We start from the raw sequence: 20,217 nt of genomic DNA, 5'->3' as shown, positions 1-20,217 counted from the left end.
ATTCATAAAATATCAGACATTTTATAACGTGCAAGAAACTGACCTAGAAGCTGAAAATAAAACAAGGCGAATAAGGCACAAAGGTTGTCCTCAGGTTGCTTGTAATCTAGAAGGTCAAGGGGCAACTGCACTACACGTGGGGAGTTTGTTATGATACTGGGGGAACCAGAGAAGGGAAGGAAATCAAGGAAGGCTTCCTGTACTTGGAGAGTCTTCTAGTTTGAAAGTTCCAAGATTCTTTTTTTATTTTAATGTTTATTTATTTTTGAGAGAGAGAGACAGAGACAGAGACAGAGCACAAGGAGGTGAGGGGCAAAGAGAGAGAGACACACAGAACCCGGAGCAGGTTCCAGGCTCTGAGCTGTCAGCACAGAGCCCCACGCAGGGCTCAAACTCATGATCCGCAAAATCATGGCCTGAGCCGAAGTCGGACGCTTAACTGACTGAGCCACCCAGGGGCCCCAGAAAGTTCCAAGATTCTTAAGGTGGTGAGATGATGACAAGGACAATGACCACGACAACAATGACAGTGGTGATGATTTCAGTAATGCTGGAAGTCAGCACCTGGTGAAAAAATGACTCCCGAGGGGTGCAGATTACGGCCCAAAGAGCAAGGGGCTATTGGTCTGGAAACATGAGTTCTAGGTCTGCCCCCCCCCCCCCCCCCCCCGGCTCTCTACTTAACCTTTGGGGAAGTTCTTCCTTCTGAAGGCCATGATAAGGAGACAGCTTATTATTGAAAGTGAAATGAGAAAACATTAAAATTTTTTAAGCAGAGAAGGTACTTGATGCAACCCATGTTTCCAAAACTACTCAAACTACTTTGTAGAGAATGAGTTGGAGGAAGAAGACTAGAATCTAAAGTTGAGATCAGATTTGATTTTTTCATGTGGGTACGTGCAATTAATTGAGTAGAGACCAAGTTCTGTACGGATATCATCAGGTTAGCAACACGTGACAACAGTTTGGGCTTGTCCCACGGTCACAGTCAAAACCCTAAACCAAGATGTGCAACTTTAGCTTTGGAAGGATAGTCTCACGAAGCTCTTTCAACATGCTCTTCAAGGAGTAAAAAAATAATTCATGAATTTTTCTAAGAGACATTTTTATTTTCTTCTTAGTTAGTTCCTGATTGCTAATGATTTGTTTTTCTTATATCGAGTGTGCTAACCTCAACAAATATTTACAGGAGCTGGAAATATCAAGAAAGATAAGGCCCAACCATTGGCCAAAGGAAGCTGATATTTTGCTGAGGAGAGTTAATCTGAAATCAAGGAAGGGTAATAAAAGATAAGGAAGGGAAATATAGTAGGAGAGAACTCCCGGCATGGTTTTCCAGGCCATGTGTCATCTGGCCTTAGTCTACTTCTCTAGAATCTCCTCTTGGCACTTTCTTTTTTTTTTTTTTTTTTTTTTTTAATTTTTTTTTAACATTTATTTATTTTTGAGACAGAGAGAGACAGAGCATGAACGGGGGAGGGGCAGAGAGAGAGGGAGACACAGAATCGGAAGCAGGCTCCAGGCTCTGAGCCATCAGCCCAGAGCCTGACGCGGGGCTCGAACTCACGGACCGCGAGATCGTGACCTGAGCCGAAGTCAGACACTCAACCGACTGAGCCACCCAGGCGCCCCCTCTTGGCACTTTCTGATCTGCCTCTGACTCAAATCCATTGGTCTACTGTAGGTCCTTCCAACAAGCCCTCTCCCTCCTGCAGTCTTCTCCCCTTTCTTTGCTGCCCAAACATAATTTCTCAATTATTATTCCTTGATTAATTCCAGATTAAGTCAGGTCTCCAGAGAGATCCCTTCCTCTGTCCCTCTGTCCTGTGACCAGCACTCCATGGCCTTTCTCCCCATATAATCATGAGCCCTCTTGAGATAACGACCATGTCTGCCTGGTCCACTATGGCAGCCAGTGTAGCACTGTGTCAATTCCTGGCACAGAGGGTGCCCTTCATAAACATTCGTAGAAAAGACGGGCAAAATCAAATGGAGTGTTAAACAACGTTCCGTGAAAAGCCCAAGGAGACAGAAATGATATTAGCCAGAAGAAACAGAATAAAACTCCATGGGAGTTTCATAGCGTTTGAGGTTGTATTGAAGGGCAGAGAGGATTTGGGCAGGACACGATAGTTGGGGGGTAGGGGAACACCATAAACAAAGGTCCTGAGGCCAGAAAGCAAAGGGTGTGAACATTAAAACCAAACGGGACCTTGGAATTTACCAAACTAGCTCTCTCCCCACTTCCATGGGCACATGACTTTTTTCCATCCACATTTTCACTTTATCGAGACTGCCTCCCAATAAATAGACGGATTTTAATGTATTCTACTCCTCTTGGGGGGAAAAACATCATATGACTAAGAGATCAAACAAAAAATGACTTGCCTGGAATTCGAAAAAGTCCTCCGCAGGCGCATTCATGATGTTGCAAATCTGAAAGCCACGAGGAGGAATAATAGAGCTGTGATTAGTCGCGATAGCAATACCTAGTGAAGCCCTGCTTTCAGAAATGCTATGTCCTTGCCCAAGGCGTTCACATTCTTTTCATTAGGTACACATGTTCAAGATGGCTTTGAATGATTAACTGAGGTTATTGGACAGAAAAGCTACCTGGACCAACATTAGTTCTTGCCATTTGCTTCCTCAGTCATTTCTAAGCTTTGAAAGAAATTAAGGCTACAATTTGTCATTGTTAACAGCTGCAGAGTATCTCATTTGCTTGTCCCCCTTTTGCTGAATGTTTGGGTGGTATCCCGTTTTTGTTACTATTAATATAAGTAATGCTACTCTAAGCATCTTTCAGTCCGTTACATTTGGGTTTGGTATTGTTTGTTTTGTTAAGGAAAGAGTTTTTTTCTGGGGTCATAAACCCCAAAGTAGAATGAGAAATAAAAGTGTTGTAGCTCTGGTTTTATATTGCCACATTCGTCTCCTGAAAATTGAACTAGTTAACCCTACCATATGGATGGGACGTACCTCACCCCTCCAGAGCCCTGCCCTTGGGGCCACTGTGTACAGTTGCATGGTGTGCACACTGCACAAAAGCCCACCACTGAAGGGCTGCCTGGGAGTTAAACTCCAGCTTGTTCTTGACTTGCAGAGAGACGCCCCTAGTCTTTCTCTTTGCACCCACTGAGAAGGCATGCGTTTTCCAAGTTCTCAAAAAGGCACCCAAAGGATTTGAAGTGACCCTGCCTGTCCCATTGGCCATGACCATCATGTGGTCTCAGAGGGTGAGCTGTCTGTCTCTGCTCCTGTTCAAGAGCTGCTTACCTATTGCTGCATCCCTCTGGCCTCTCTTTGGACCATTTCCATCAGTTGCCGTTGTTCTCCCCTGACCCCTGACCTCTCTGAGGGCTCCTTCCCTCAGCCATGAGCTTGCTTGAGTCTCTCCCATCCTTGAACGTGAAATCTCTCTTCACCCAAACACGGTCCCAGTAGCAACCCACCCAGGTTTTTTTCTCTTCTTTTCTTTTGTGATTCTCTACCTGCTTATCATCCATCCACCCCTCCGCAGACCCCACGCCAGCTTCCACCTCTGCCTCACCACCAAACCCGCTCTCATCAGGGCCGCCAGTGACCTAACTGCCAAACTCGATAGGGTTTTCAGTTCTTATCTCACTAGATCGCTTTTGCTGCTTGGCCGTCTCTCTCTTTGTTGAATCGCTTTACTTCCTCGGTTTCCATGACACCTACTCCCACCTGGGTCTCCAGATACCTCCGAACCCTCCTTCTAGCCTTCACACACTCCTCTTTAGTCTTTAAATGCTGGCACCCAACAGCATCCCGCCCCAGGTCCCTCTCACTCTCCCTGGTGACTTCATCCACACACATGGTTTCCAGAACCATCTGGTCCTGATGTCTTTCAAGTCCCCTGTCTCCAACTCTCCTCCCTCTCCACAGCTTCAGAGTCATCTCTTCAGCTGCCCACTGGATATTTGCTGCCTAAAAACATCTCCGTGTCATCTTGTCTGAAACTGACCTTATCACCTCGCATCCAACCCTCTGGTCAGCACTGCTTATCCAGTCCAGAAGCCTGAGATTAGCCCTGACCCTTCTCTCTCCCTTCCTCTCTGCCCATGATCACGAAGTCCTGCCAACTTTACCCTCCTGATATTAGATCTGTGCCCTGGTCTCCCTCTCTTCATCTTGTCTCTGTCAGACCTGCGTGCGTATTGAATGAGCAAATTTATTTACTGCGCGGCTCGTAGGCCCTCACTGGCTGTTGCTGCTAACGAGAGCACTCCTTGCTGCCTGTGCCTTTCTTGAGATGCCCGTCTTCTCTTGCTTGTAAGGATGTGCTTTTTGCTCTGCCTCTTAATATCTTCAGATCTCTCTTCCATGGAGCTCTCAGAGTTATCTTTTTAAAATGGAAATTGACCGTGTCAATCTCTTGCTTAAAAACTCAGTGCCTATAGGTTGAAGTCCCATCCCGTGACCTGGCATCCAAGGCCACTGCTGTCTGGCGCTTCTTTCCCTCACGAGGCTCATCTGTTGAAGCCTTCCTATCTCAAACCTAATACTCCAGCCACACTCAACTGCATACACCTTGCTGTTCAAACCTCCAGGCCCGTGTTTGCTCACGTCGCTGCCTCCACCTGAATCCTCTTTCCTGCTCTTATCTGCCTAAGACCTATTTATTTTAAAACTCAACTCAGACCGACACTCTAGGAAGAAAAGGCTGGTTTAGACGCCCCCTACCCTGTGCTCCTGGTATATCTCTATTGTGCCCTTATCACACTGGAGTAGAAGAATCTGTTTAAAATATCTCCCCAGTTGATTACGAGCTTCAGAACAGAAACTGTATCTGGTGCATCTGTCTTTCCATCCCCAGAGCCAATTGCAGTGCCTGGTACATTGAAAATGTTCAACAAGTAAACTTCTCGCTACAGGAGCAGCGTTGTGTAGTGTGTGCCTGGGGAAGGCTAAAGAGGGGTGACCGGGCTCAAATATGGGGTGATGTGCACCAAGGGTCAAGCGAACTGAGGAATGAGACTCAGGCTTTTAGAGACTCACTTCCCGCCGTGTTTCCTACTCTCTCGATCTGAAATCCTTTTACACTTCCAATGATTCAAGACCCTCCCCCTTCAAAGGTGCATTACTTACCAGGCCATTCTGGGCAACATAAGTGGGGAGACCGCTTACTAAAGCCCAATGATCAGGAGGTGGGTTCCTGTAAAGGCCAAAGACAACTGGTAACTTTTGATATAGGGACAGTTGGACTAAACCCTTGAATCTGGGTCTTGTCCCCCCTCTACTCTCTTGGGGGGTCCCAGTCCCTGCTTACATTCACTACGCCTCAATGACCCCCAAATCTTATCTAAGCATCTTACTATTCAAATTTAGACATGGAAAAAAGCCTGATGAATACAACATTTTATAAGTGCATGCTGAGTTTGACGATCCAAGAAAAAGGACAAGATTCATTCAGCATATTGTTATTGACTGCTGAGCAAAAAGAAGCCCATCGTTTCCATTAATACTTATACAGAGAGAGGTAGCTTAATACCATTGAGAGAGAGAGAGAGAGAGAGAGAGAGAGAGAGAGAGAGAGAGGAAACACATCTATGGTGAACTCCTACCATGTACCAAGCACTAAGCTGGGTGCTTTACATACTGATTTATCCCTCACGATAATATTACTATTTTTGATATTATTATCTTTTTAAAAACTTTTTTTAACATTTATTCATTTTTGAGAGACAGAGTGTAAGCAGGGGTGGGGCAGAGAGAGAGGGAGACACAGGATCTGAAGCAGGTTCCAGGCTCCAAGCTGTCAGCACAGAGCCCAACGTGGGGTCAAACTCAAGAACCGTGAGATCACGACCTGAGGGGAAGTCGGATGCTCAACCGACCGAGCCACCCAGGGGCCCCAGTATTATTATCTTTTATTTATTGTAAGATTATGCTTGTTTGTTGTGAGAAAAAAATACAAACATGGAGAAACACATTAAAATCTTCATGAATCATTCTGAAGTGAACATCCATAAAACCACACCCAGGTCAAGAACAACCTTGTCAGCACCTTGGAAGTCCCTGACCTGTCCCTGCCAATGGCAGCCCTCTCCCTGACTCCAAAGGTAACCATTGTTCTGACATGATTAGTTACACTCTTGCTTTTCTGTAGAGTTTTACTACCTAAGTATGCTTTCTAGTAACCTCTAGCTTAATTCTGCCTGTTTTTCAGTTTCATGTGGCTGGAATCCTACGGGGTCTATTATTTCATTTGGTCTCTTTTTCATGTCGCTGTAATCCATTTGTTTTACTGACTACAGTTTTTTCTTGTAAAACGATAGCACCAAGTATCCATTCAATGACGGATGGCACTTTCCCTCCGCTTAGGGTTAATGTGAACAATGATGTATGAACAGTCTGATGTATATCTGCTCTCGGTTCTGTATGTTGTGTACCTAGGAGATAGAAATACTGAGTTATAAGATGTGCATGTCTTCAAGTTTGCTAGATAAAGCCAAACTTTTCAGGAGTGGTTGTTTCTAGTACAACAGAGTATACTCTAGAGGATACAGCAGTTTATTAGACTTTTCCTTTCTTCCATGTCTCTGTTGATACTTAGTATTTTCAAACATTAAAAAAAAATTCTCTTTGCGGGGTGAGGGTGGGGGGCGGCTGGGGGGCTCAGTTGGTTGAGTGCCCAACTCTTGGTTTCAGCTCAGGTCATGATATCATGGTTCGTGAGATAGAGCCCCGCGTTGGGATCTGCGCTGACAGTGTGGAGCCTGCTTGGGATTCTCTCTCTTCCTCTGTCTCTGCCCCTCCCCTGCTCACACACACACATGCTCTCTCTCCCTTTCTCTCAAAATAAGTAAATAAAACTTAAAAAAAAATTTGTTTTAATTCTCTTTAGAAAGCCAAGAAAGTTCTCTATGGAGATAATTATATCATGTTTCTCGTAAGGTAGCCACCTGTATTGATGGATGTTTCGAATGTTAAAAACCAACCCTGCCTTCCTGGATTAAACCCAATTGGGTCATGATATAGAATCCCTTGTAGTTATTATTTGCTTAAAATCTTAAAAAGTAATTATTTTTTTAGCGAAGTGTAGCCGACACACAAGATTCCATTAGTTTCAGGCATACAGCAGAGTGGTTTGACAACTTTATACGTTATACCCCACTTACCACAAGTGTATCATCTGTCTACAGCACTATTGCAATACCATTAACTATATTCCCCATGCTGTACCTTTTATCCCTGTGGCTTATTCATTCCTTGGTTGCTAAAATTCGTTTAGGATATTTGCATCTATGTCCACAAGTGAGCTTAATCTGAATATTCCTTTTTTACGTAGCCCTTGCTGGGTTTTGTTGTCAAGCTTATATCAGCCACTTCTTTTTCTATTCTTCTGGATGATTTGCATGAGGGTTGCATTATTTCTTCCTTAAATATTTTGTAGAACTCACCCCTGAAGGCATCTGAGCCTGGAGTGTCTTTGTGGGAAGGTTTTGATTTATTTTACTGCTCTAAGACTATTACGGCTTTCTATTTCTTCTTGATTTGCATTTAGTAGGTTTTCCTTTTCCAGGGATTTGCCTGTCTCATCTAAATTTAAAGTATTTTTGGCAAATTATCCTCTTGTCTTTTTAATGTTTGTGTTACTGTGGTTATTCTCAGTTTAATTTCTGACACAACTCATTTGATGTTCTCTCTATTTTTCTTGTTCAGTCTTGCCAGAAATTTGTCAGTCACATGAATCTGTTCAAGGAACCAACTTTTGGCATTTGTTCATTATTTATCTTTTTATATTTTATTAATTTCTGGGCTTATCTTTATTCTTTGGGTTTGTTGTTAATTTCTTGAGATGTTGTGATAGACAGCTTCTGTCTGCCCCTCCAGCCCCCTCTCAAACCTGCTCCTCCTGTGCCACCTCTGGACTACATAGGGCCTTTGGCCTTCTAGCTTCTAGTTGAGTTTGGCCCAGTGGGGAGACCTGACCAAAGACTAGAGGAAGATAGAACAGTGAGGTCAGATTATTTATTTCCCTGGGCCCCCACTGGCAAGGTTGCTTTGGGCTTGCTCTGTTCCTTGACTAAAGGGCAATGCTTCTCTCAAGGTGGTCTGTTCTACAGGACCCCTTCTTTGTCCAAGTTCTAGAAAACTCTTTATGGGGCCAGGAGTGCTTGTAAAAACATCACTACTAGTACATTCTCTTGTGGTTTTCGTCATTGCACCCGCACCCCTGTAATTGCCCCTTTGTAAATAAGCCCTCCTTGGAATTATCCTAATTTGAACGTGACACCTACTATTTGTTGGGACGCTGACCTATACAGGTGGCTACATAATTCATTACTTTTTCAGCTTTTGTTCTTTTCTAACATGTATACTTAAAGCTGTAAATTTTCCTTTAAGCATGATTTCATTGCATCACATAGGTTTTGGTGTATAGCGTCTTTGTTGTTTTTCAGTTCAGAAGTTATACTAATTTCCACTGATTTATCCTTTTACCCATGAGTTATTTGCAAGTGATTCCTTCTTTTCAGAAGGGTATTTCTAGCTTCCCTAGTTGCATATGAAGATTATTCTAATTAGCTTTTTGTTATTGGATTCTAGAATATCTTTATTGTGACCAGGGGACATTCCATATATTATTTCAATCTTTTGAAATACATGAAGTTTACTTTGTGGCCCATTATATCACCAGTTATTGTAAATGTCACATGTATGCTTGAAAAGAATAAGTATCCTATAATTTGGGGGATGGGGTGCCATGTTTGTTCTCTCTCTCTCTCTCTCTCTAGATAGATAGATAGATAGATAGACAGATCCATTAGATTAAGTTTAATTATGTTATTTGAATATTCTATATCTGTTTTAGTCTGATCCTACTATCAATTAGCAAACATGGATTTGTCTATACATTCTTACATTTCTGTCAGCTTTGCTTTTTTTTTTTTTGAGGCTGTGTTATTAAGTGTATACAGATTAAGAATTATAATATCTTCCTGTAATAACTAGATGAATTAACCCCTTTATCATTAAGAAGTGACTACCTATATCTCTACTTATGCTCTTTGTCATAATGTCTAATTTTACCTGATATTAATAGAGTTATATCAACTTTTTCTATTAGCATTTGCATGGTATATATTTTCTTCATTCTTTTACTGTCAACCTCTCAGTATTCTTATCTTTTAGGTAGATCTCTTATAAACAGGATATATAGTATTTCTTCATATCTAGAAAGCCAAACGTTCCTTGACAGACCATTTCTTACATGGAAACTGAGAAAGATAAAATGCTGCCACTTAATCTGAAACATAATGCAGTTTGAACTTGTAATTATTACTTTATTAATACCAACAGACCTCTTTTAGAATTCATTAATTTATTTATTTTTAGTGTTTATTTTTGAGAGAGAGAGAAAAGACAAGATACTAACTCTTAAACATCCCTTTGGAAGTGGCCCCCTTCACTTCTTTTCACATTTCATTGTTGTGATAGACAGCTTCTGTCTGCCCCTCCAGCCCCCTCTCAAACCTGCTCCTCCTGTGCCACCTCTGGACTACACAGGGCCTTTGGCCTTCTAGCTTCTAGTTGAGTAGGGGGAGGGGCAGAGAGCGAGGGGGACAGAGGATCTGAACTGGGCTCTGGGCTGACAGTAGACAGCCCGATGTGGGGCTCGAACTCATGAACTGTGAGATCATGACCTGAGACAAAGTTGGATGCTTAACCGACTGAGCCACCCAGGCGCCCCTCTTTTAGAATTTAGAAACAGATTTTTATATTCCACACCTTTTCTTATCTTTTTGTGCCATTCAAAACAACTTTTTGTTTCAGTGCTGTATTATAGTATATACTCTCTTTTAGTTACTTTATATGGCAATTAAATTCAATATGGGTACAACCAACAGTGCACATAACTCAGCTGAAGTCCCAGCAATATGAATGGTCATGGCCAAGTTCATGCATAGACAGTCAATAACAACTACATCATGACTGCCATCCGGCTGATAGCAATTATACAGTGTCATTGATTCTGTTTCAGAAATGTCAAAAAGTAGAAAACTATACATCTTAGAACCAATGAAATATGATAGATTTCTCTCTTATCCAGGTTGGCAATCTTTGTCATTCAACTGGGACATTTAACTGACTTATATTTAAAGTAATTATTGGTATATTTTGATTTAAATATTATCTTAATGTGAACTTTTTACTTTTTTTCCACCTGTTCTATGTTCTTTCTAAACCTTACTTTGTCTTCTTTTGGTTTGATTAGCCATTCACTTACTATTCAGTTTTCCCCTCTCTTAGTTTAGATGGCACATACTTTGGTAGTCAGGATATTTGCAAGTATTCTGGCTCTCACTCCTGGGCACACAAGAGGGTTGCATTCTCTGTCTGCTTGAAGTTAGGTGCAGCCATACGCTAGCTTTGGCCAATGAAATGTGAAAAGAAGTGAAGGGGGCCACTTCCAAAGGGATATTTAAGAGTTAGTATCTGTTTTGTCCTGTTCTAGCTTCCTTCTGGCAAGTTAGTCAACCTCCCAAGGTTCAAAATGGTGGCTGCTCTATCAGCTGTGGTCCCTGCCCGACTACAATCCATGCATGATACTCCACCAACCAACCTCACACCCACCAACCTCAATTTACATGTAGTGGGATGATAAACAAATTTTTACTGTTTATACAACTAAGGTCTTAAGGTTTTGTTACCATAACATAGCCTGGCCTATCTTGATACAAAAATTGTTATCAGAAACAGGGTGGTGCCATAACAAAGAACCTAAAATATGTGACTTAGCTTAGGTACTGGGTGGAAGGTAGCAAAGTGAATGTTTTCAAAAGCTAGAAGGATATGATGCTTGATGAACACTGGTACAACACGGGGGGAAGACTATGACCTGTGGTAACTTATAACACAGATAATGAGTTTAATAAACTTATATCTCTAGAAAAGGAGTCAGAATAGAGAGTGGTTGAAGAGTATGCATTTGAGGGGCACCTGGGTGGCTCAGTCAGTTAAGCATCCAACTCTTGGTTTCGGCTCGGGTCATGATCTCATGGTCTCATGAATTCAAGCCATGTGTGGGACTCCACGCTGACAGTTCTCTCACAGTGCGGAACCTGCTTGGGGTTCTCTGACTCCTTCTCTCTCTGCCATTTATGCTATCTCTGCCTCTCTCAAAATAAATAAATAAACTTAAAAAAAAAGAGTACGCATTTGATAAGGTTGAGACAACAACAGCAAAAGAAAGGGATAAGCTTAGGAAACAATCAGTTTTTACGCAAACAGGAATGAGCAGAGAAAACCCAGAAACTCAAGACCTTGAAGCAGTCTCTCATCCCCAACCAGTCAAAGGTAAACCCAAGAACTGGGTTATCTGAGTGACAGGATTATTATAATTCAACCTAGCGACCAGGATGGACTCCATTGTGACCTTTTGCACCCACTTGTTTAAGGGTTAAGGTGACCTACGGTAAATCCCACGGGGTCTGATTTTGACCGAAGATGTCTGCCATTCAGTGAGAAAGTGAGCCGGTTTCAAGACAGAACTGTGGGTCGTGCCTCTTAGCACACAGAGAGGATTCAAATGGATAACAAGGCAGCTAAGTTTTGGTAGTGAACTACTGACCAAAAAAGTACAAGCTTTTACCTTTTTAAGGTTCTTGACTGTTAGAATCTTAAAACAGCCTTTGAGTCCTTACCACTTACAGGGAGGTGGAGGCCTTGCTCTCTGGGAGCTCTTTCCTTCTCATTATCCATTATCCTCCAAGGCCAGGCAAGAGAGGACAATAGAGAATAAACTTTCCTTGGGGACTGAGTTGCTTTCCTTACCAGCTTCTTGCCTTTGCCTCACCCTCCTGTATGGGCCCCAGATGCGCCTCCACAGAAAACCACTGGAAATCTCTGATCAGATCCCACGGTCGCATTCTGTAGATGGAGAACTGATGCCTGGGACTGGAACTACCAGAAGCTGATTCAAAATCCAGCCTCTTTTCCCAACCTGTGTGGTCTTTCCACTCTTCCACACCGTCTCCTTACTGTTCTACCTGTCTCTAACCAGGTGCGTGGCCTTCTTGGGTTTGCTTTAGTGTTGGTCTTGGAATGAGTATCTATAGATATTGATAATGTGCCTACAATTCTATATGTTTTGAAGAAACTTACGGGATTACTTTGATGTCTTCTTTGCCATGCAGGATGTAGTCAATGACCTTGTAAAAGTTGATTTCCTAGGCAAAAGAGATAAAGAAATATATAACTTGACAGCCAGAGACAAAACTTCAGCTTGAGTGTGTCCATGAGACAAGGCTTGTTTTCAACCATATGCCCTGTGGTTTTCTAGAAACACCAGCCTGGCCCTCTAAGGGCGTAGCCCAGCTGCCCCTGAGCTCACTGTCCTCAGCTGACTCATGATTCAGCATGCTTAACCTTGGAACCAGTTCAGGGTGGCCAGGCAGGGGCTGGGATCTGGGAAAGAGGGATAGGAAGCGGTTCCAAAGGGAGCTGGGGGTTAAGTACAAGGACAAAGAGTGAAAGACTGCTTTCTGGAGTCCAGGGAGAGAGGGAGGTGGGAAGGAGACTCCTGTCTCAACTCAGCCATCCCTGCAGGGCTCAGCTCCACAGTCACGGCCCCCTTTTCTCCTTCACACCCATCACTCAGCTGCTCTCTTTGCTGTGTCAGCTCTTCCAGACCTGTCTTCCCAATCTTGCTTCGTGCCCCCCAACTCACTTTCCACCTCTTCCATCCCTCACACCTCCTTGCACCATGAGAACTCCCATTCTCTAAAGTAGGTGTGTTCAGTCACATGACTTCCTAACATGTAATGGGATATTGGCACATGGCTCCTTTCCCTTAGCTCTCCAGGGAAAATTCCATCACCTTATTAGATCCTCTCAACACCAGCTGTGATGGGCAGGTTAGAAACCATTTTACAAATGGGAAAACTGAGACCCAGAGAGAGGAAGGGACTTACTTATAGTAGACAGTGAGCCAGGACCAGAAGCTAAGCCTTGACTCCTATGCTCAGGACCCTTTCTGTGATGCCACTTAAACTTAACCTTATGTTAACCTAAAACAGTGTTTTACTCTCTGCATCACCCTTACCCAGGGCAGGGCTATTCAAAGTATAGGCCCTGGACTGGGACAGTCTGCAAACTATTTGGTACCCTTCCGTGCTGAGATAAAAACAGAAATTGAGAGTGTTTAGAAACTTTTATGGCAGTTTGACTGAGTGAAGTTAGGGCTGTTGACACGAATGAAAAGGGGGAGGGGACTTACATTTTATATGTCTTAAAAAAATTTTTTTTCTAGTCATACATTGTTATCACATTTTGAAAAGTATCGGTCCAAAATGGGTTGGAAATTAAAACAACAACAATAGTAACAACAAGTGTTCCTTGCCTACAGTGCTTTGAGGAGTCCTGCTCTAGAGATTTCAATGGAGACACCTAAGCCCTATCTTGGTCTCCTGACTCAGAACCTCCACAAAGAGAAATTCCTGATCCAGTCAAGGGTGTCTGAATGTCCATTTGGTTGACAGGTGATCTTGACCTTCTTCAGGCTCCAGAGGGAGAGGCTCTGCTCATGCCGATCAGCGGCTCCCAAAAAGAGTCACGTTCTGGTCTTGGGTCTACTGTGTGCGCTCTTGGGGGCTCAGTTTCCCCAGCTGGAAAACTGACGGTGTGTGCTTCTTCCATTTGCCCTGACGGAAGCAGAGCTGGGCACCCGGAGATCCTGCATCTGTCTTTGTTCTCTCTCATGGCCTTTCCTGTACCTCTCCCCCATTACTCCCTGGCCACGGCAACCACTGTGGAAGTGGAGAGGGTCTAAAGACATTCAGACCATTTTAAAACTGACACTAGATGATCGCCAAAGTTCTTCCCAACTGTGCTTCTAAGATTGTTGTTGGGTGGGTAGCCATATCCCTCGTAGATTACAATGCACGTCTTCTTTGAACCAGCAATTCCACGTGTGGGAATGAATCCTACAGTTACACTTCTAAATGGGGGTCAAAACATCGTTTGCCCCATCCGGGGGCCTCAGCCATACTGCTTTCCAAAGTCTGGACACAACATAATGTCATCATCAGGAGACTGGCTAACCAAATTGAGTGCCTGCATCCAGCAGATATGTCGCCTGTCTCCAGAACAGTGTAGCTGTATCTGTGCTGATAGGGGAAGATCCCAAGCTGAGAAACGAAGGCACAAAACAGAATCATCCCATTTGTTGAGGATGGTGCTGGTGGTAGAATTCGAGGAGTATCTGGGTGTCCGTAGACATTCCTGGAAGGACAGACTGCTCACACTGGCCAGCTCAGGGGAGGCTAGATTTCTGTGGCATATCCTTTTGTAATGTGTGAGCTTTTCATCGGCTCATGTGTTACTTTTTTTTTTTTTTTAAGTTTACTTATGTATTTTGAGAGAGAGAGTAAGAACAGGGAGGGGGCAGAGACAGAGGGAGAAAGACAGAATCCCAAGCAGGCTTCATGCTGTCAATGGAGAGCTGATGCGGGGCTTGAACTCGTGAACCATGAGATCATGACCTGAGCTGAAATCAAGTCTGAGATTGAACCGACTGAGCCGCCCAGGCGCCCCTCATGTATTACTTTTTCAATAAGTGCAAACAAATTGTGCTAAGGATATTTTTTAAAGTGAAGTTGTACCCTGGAGGCAGTTCCTGAAAGCAAAGATGGCCGCCTTATCTACTGAGACTTTGGTGTAGCTAAATGTCCCCCTGTGAGGAAAAGGAAGTCAACTTCTATGACCTTCTCAACCTTCCTCAGGTCTTTGTTTTAAGCCATCTGTTCTCGGGTGTGGGCTGCTTCCTGCTCACAGAGGCAAGCTGTGGGCTCCCTGGGCCGCCCAGGCTGTCCTATCCATGGATCTCCACAAGGCTCCTTCAGAAAGGGTAGAAATGGACTTTTTTTCTAAAGCACACGGAAGAATCAATTTGCTTTCACAGAAAGCAACAAAAAGATCAGTGTGCTTTAGGTAAATAGAGCTGTTTTCACGCACTGGAGCTCAGCTGAGTTGCCTTCAAGCAACATATTCATGTTAAGAATTCACCAGCCGTTGGAAAGTCAAAACTGAGCCGTCAATGAGCTCTTTTGTTACCTACCACCTGAGCAGCGAAGGCTTTAACACAAGGGTCTTTGAGAGAGCCACAAATACAGCCATAGCAAAATTATCCTCCGTGGAAATATACCAGTTTTTAAATGAGTGCTATTTTTTTTTGTTTTTTCCGTGAAGGCTAACTAGCCTGTATATGTTTTTAATAACGAACACACACACATGTACAACATTTTACTTTTAAAAGGAGATGAAGTGAGGTGTAGCTGCTGTTGGCGATCTTTAGACCCGTGACTTGGGGAGGCTAATTGGTCAAAGTCCAGACAACAGTTGTATTTCTCAGGTGAATGTGGCAGAGAAAGTGTGAGGGCGTTACGAGGTGAGAGGGAATGCTAAAAAGCATGGCTGTAATGAGTTACCAGGAAGAAAAGCACCCTGAGTTTGAATTCGGGCAAATGAAGTGACCCTTCCTGACTTCAATCTCTTCAACCATGAAATGGGGATAATGATACTTCCTTTATAAACTTGTTGAGAAGAGTAAATAACATACTCCAGGTAAAGTACCCTGCGGATAATAAGATTCAACCCAGGTAGCCATGATGATTGGATGCCTAGTGTATGTCAGTGTTTGATTTGCTTTAGCCACCATGGTCCTGCTGGCCATTTGGATTATCCAGGCATTACAGATGAGGAAGGTGAGGCTTAGAGAGGTTGCCCAAGGCCACGCAACTATCTGGTGGAACAGGGGTCTGAACTCAGGCTTGTTCTTTCCAAGCCCAATCTTTCTAGAAGATTTACTTTGGGCCAGTCTTGTCATGTTGTTTCTGTGCCCCAGTTCAGGCCTATGTGTGTCCCCTCACTAGCTGTGTCCTAGACCTGGAACTGCTACTATGGAGATGAGTTTAGTGACAGTACCTCATAGATGGGAAAATCGAGGACCCAAAGGATTTTTTGACCGAGTTCACCCTACAGGTTACCAACCAACCAAAACCGTAGTTCTTTGCCTTCTGACCTTTTCCATCACAACCTAATACCTTGTACTCTTACAAGGACTGAGCCCCTGCTACCTGAGATGTAGGAGGGTTTTGGGAAAGGAAAGTCTTAGCCATAAGTGTGCTGGTCACTTCAGTGAAACCAAAACTTCTTGAATTGATCAAGAAGTTGATCAAGTGACTGAAGAATTGACGGAAGTTGGTGGTGTCTGAAAGCTAGGGTGATCACTATTCCAGTTCCTCCACTTCTAAATTTCCAGAAGATACAAATCCAGCTCAGGTGACTTGGAGATAAAGCTCAGGGGTGACATGTCAACCGTGCCAACACGAAGAGCTGAGCTTAAAAAGAAAACGGTCCCCGAGTTATTTTCTGACAGCAGCACATGATGTAATGCTTGAAGACTCAGTCTTCCCAAATGAAATCATGCCATTGTGCGGGTGGAAGAGGAGTTTGACACAGAACAACAGCAGGTTGAAAGGTTATTTTGGATGAAGCAGGGCAGATGATGTAGATGTCCAGGGGGCACTCTTTTCTGGTGTGTTCGGGAAGCCCATAGGCAAGGGTGTTAATTTCAAATTCCTGGAGTTTGAATGAAAACTAAATAAAGTCTATCATTCACACACGTGCACACACACATACACACACACGTGGGTGCGTGCGTACACGCACATTTTAATTTGGGGTAGGATTAGTGTTGGCTGGGTGGGATCAGGCCTCCTAACAGAAACTGATACACCATTTCAGACAGGCTAAAAGATCCTGTGGGACGAGCATGAGACTAAAACTCAATTCAGGGCCTGACTCTGCTGCTTACTTATCCCATGTGGCCTCAGCTAAGGTCATCCTGTCCTTCTATAGGTTCTGCAGGCTGTGTGAGTGACAAATCTGGTTGCCCTGCCTCATCTCGTCCTCCCCACATACATCATATCAGCTTCTCTCTGTTTATGCCAAATTATGGAAAGAGCCCAAATGTCCATCAACAGGTGAATGGATAAAGAAGATGTGGTATATATATATATACATGTGTGTGTGTGTGTGTGTGTGTGTGTGTGTGTGTATTTACATACAATGGAATATTACTCGGTGATCAACAAGAATGAAATCTTGCCATTTGCAACAACGTGGATGGAACTAGAGTGTATTATGCTAAGCAACATAAGTCAGAGAAAGACAAATACCATATGACTTTACTCACATGTGGAATTTAAGAAACAAAACAAATGAACATAGGGGAAGGGAAGCAAAACTAAGATAAAAAGAGAGAGGAAGACAAACAATAAGAGACTCTTAAATACCGAGAACAAGCAGGGTTGCTGGGGGGTGTTGGGTGGAGGGATGGGCCAAATGGGTGATGAGAATTAAGGAGGACACTTGTTGGGATGAGCACAGGGTGCTATATGTAAGTGAGGAATTATTTAATTCTACTCCTGAAACCATCATTACACTATATGTTAATGAACTTGGATTTAAGTTAAATTTTTTTTAAAAAGTCAAAAAAAAAAAAAAAAAGAAAGAAAGCAATGGTCTGTAAGCAGAGCTCACAAACTCAAGTGCCTGGAGAGGCCTGATAGAAACATAAATGAGTGTGGACTGGGGAGCAGGGGTACACCAGGGGAATGGCGAGGACTTTGGCAAACTAGAGAGCTCTGGCCATGGTCCAAGGAGACAGCTGCCCCTCAGCTCCCATCAGACTTACCCTGTGAGGGGGACCTGGCTGGCTCAGTGGCAGACCATGCAATTCTTGATCTCAGGGTTGTGAGTTCAAGCCCCATGTTGGGTATAGAGATTACTTAAAAATAAAATCTCAAAAAATAAAATTTACCCGTGTGGGACTGTGGGTCCAGTTTCGGCTAATCTTCCACTTTTTTAAAAGAAGCTGAGAATCTATGTATTTATGGGAAATATCTTGATTTTTTTTAGATGTTAAACTATCAATTCCCAAAACTTTTTAAGTAAGAAGAAAAATTTTAAATGTACACAGCCAAACAGGTTTATCTATTGGATGGAAATGACCTGCCAGCTACCAATTTGTATAATCTCAATTAGATATTAAGGTTATTTCCAGCTCAAATTGTCTTCAAGTCTAAACTTTTGCTAGGTGAATATTTAAGCAAGTTGCTCGATCTTTCTGGAGCTCTTTCCTTATCTGTGGAATGAGAATATTAATTCTTCCTTAGCCAATCCCACCAGGTTACTATGGAACTCCAGCAAGATATTAAAAATACCTTGCAAGTTACAAGATGTGGCATTTATGAACAATTATCATAACTTCAAGGGGAAACGACCCAACCCAGAGAAGATAGATAGCTAAGTGATAAAGAAATGTCAGCAGGTTCTACAGTGCCTTAAATTTGCATTTGATTAAACGTTAGATCATACTAAACAGTCCAGAGAGAGACTTACCCTTCCATCCGGAGTCCTGGGACCAGAATAGGGTGGAGCCTCACCCATCAGGACTGGCCACACGTCAAAAAATTCCTAGGGATGAGAAAGACAATAATTACACGTCTTGAAAATAGGTCAAGGAAAGGAGATTGAGAAAAGAGGACCCACCTCTGTGAGTCATCTATCATTGAAGTTCAGAAGGTGGGAAGAGCTCACTGAAACCTAAGCTTGGAAGGGGTGCAAAATTCATTAGCGTTAGGGGATGTCAGTCATGTCTTTGCTTCAAGATATTGATGAACTAGGGTTGTCTAATCATTAAGCAAAAAATAGGAGCTGAGTTGGAACACCCTTATACTCCCCATGTTGTGGGAGTGGGACATGAGAGGGAAACTGGGGTCTCCAGGTCTATGAAATTGACCTTAAAGACATGCTGAGCATGTGACTGAAGGTTTAGCTAAAACAATGTCCTCTGCAGCCTCATTTATAGTAATGAAAAGTTAGGAAACAACCTAAGTGTCTAATAAGAGGGGACTTATTAAATGCATCATGGAACATCTATTAACAATAATGCTACAAATGTATGTGTGTGTGTGTGTGTGTACACATACATATACATATATATACACACACATATATATATATACATATACATATATATATTTATGTTGATTAAAAAAGTGTCCTTGCTGCACTGATGAGTGAAATATGTGAGGGGACAAAAAATAGAGATCATATAACCCCAATGTTTAACTAAACATAGAAAATGCCCTCAAAGGATTCACAACAAAACACTAACAACTGGTTTTCTCTGGGTGATTGTAGTGAGACTGTATTTAGCAATTTTTCTGTCATAAAATGTGTTGCTTTTGGAATCAGGAAAAAAAAATTTTTTTCCAAAAAAATAATGGTGCCATAAATACACAAAGAGACCCATATCAGGGATCCGTCAAGAAAGGACCCATAAGACAACCGGCAAAGATACAGTCAAGGAAGAGAGAAATGACCAGCTAAGGCACTGCATGGGCACACAGCCTCAGAAGAAGAAACTAACTGGGACACCGCGCGAGTTCTTCTCTGCCACTTGTCTACTGGTTTTCCTGAGGCACAGGGAGCCACACAGCTTGGGCTGGGGCTGAGCCAGGGCCTCGCAGAGGAGGCCTCCATGCTTCATTGCCCTCTCTGTTCATTCATCTATTGCCATCTAGGGACAGTGATCCATTAGCACTAGGTCATTGTGGGTAGGATACTAAGCTCTTCTGCTCTTGGCTCTTTCTTGTTTGAACTTGGTGGTTTATCATGCAGAGGACAAGCAGAAGAGAGTCCACATGAAATTCAAACTCCGTGTCCTCAAGCTTCTGCCCAGTTGGGCTCTTTGTCTAGACTACACACCAGGAAGACATTCAATTCTGGGTGAAAATACGAATAGGGAGTCTACCTGAGCCCCATAACGTGTTTGCTGCCAGATACACAGAGATGAATAAGACAGAGTTCATGCCCTGGGGGAACTTGCTGTCTCTTGGAGGGGTCAATCAAGTACTCAAGTAACTATAGTAAGGTAGACAGGGCAAGACCAAAATGAATCCACTGGAATGGAGGAAGAACACAAATGTTAGAAGAGCCCAGAAGAAAGTCAAGTGCATTGAGCTGACACTGTCTGTGTCAAACACTGAGTGGCTTTGAAGATTGTCCCAGAGAAGCAGCAGCTATCAACGAGGGGGTGGGCGGAAAGTGGGGCATATTTATGCTTGCCTTTCTCCCTCTTTATCTCTCTCTCTCTCTTCTCTTTCTTCTTTCTTTTATTTTTCA

General features: G+C 43.1%; 1 protein-coding gene across 1 annotated transcript in view; it reads right to left on the bottom strand.

Moving 5' to 3' along the window:
• The window catches only part of PDE6A (phosphodiesterase 6A), a 62,555-nt gene that overhangs the window by 29,064 nt on the left and 13,274 nt on the right, over positions 1-20,217 (bottom strand). The window contains exons 5-8 of the mRNA XM_049648034.1: positions 18,430-18,504; positions 12,130-12,194; positions 5,110-5,176; positions 2,389-2,436 (exon numbers count right to left, since the gene is read on the bottom strand). Coding sequence (XP_049503991.1) covers positions 2,389-2,436; positions 5,110-5,176; positions 12,130-12,194; positions 18,430-18,504 — 255 coding nt within the window. The remainder of the gene's footprint in view (positions 1-2,388; positions 2,437-5,109; positions 5,177-12,129; positions 12,195-18,429; positions 18,505-20,217) is intronic.

This window comes from Panthera uncia (assembly GCF_023721935.1).
Source record: "Panthera uncia isolate 11264 chromosome A1 unlocalized genomic scaffold, Puncia_PCG_1.0 HiC_scaffold_17, whole genome shotgun sequence".
Classification (NCBI taxonomy): Eukaryota; Metazoa; Chordata; class Mammalia; order Carnivora; family Felidae; genus Panthera; species Panthera uncia.
This window is presented reverse-complemented; position numbering and strand designations above follow the sequence as displayed.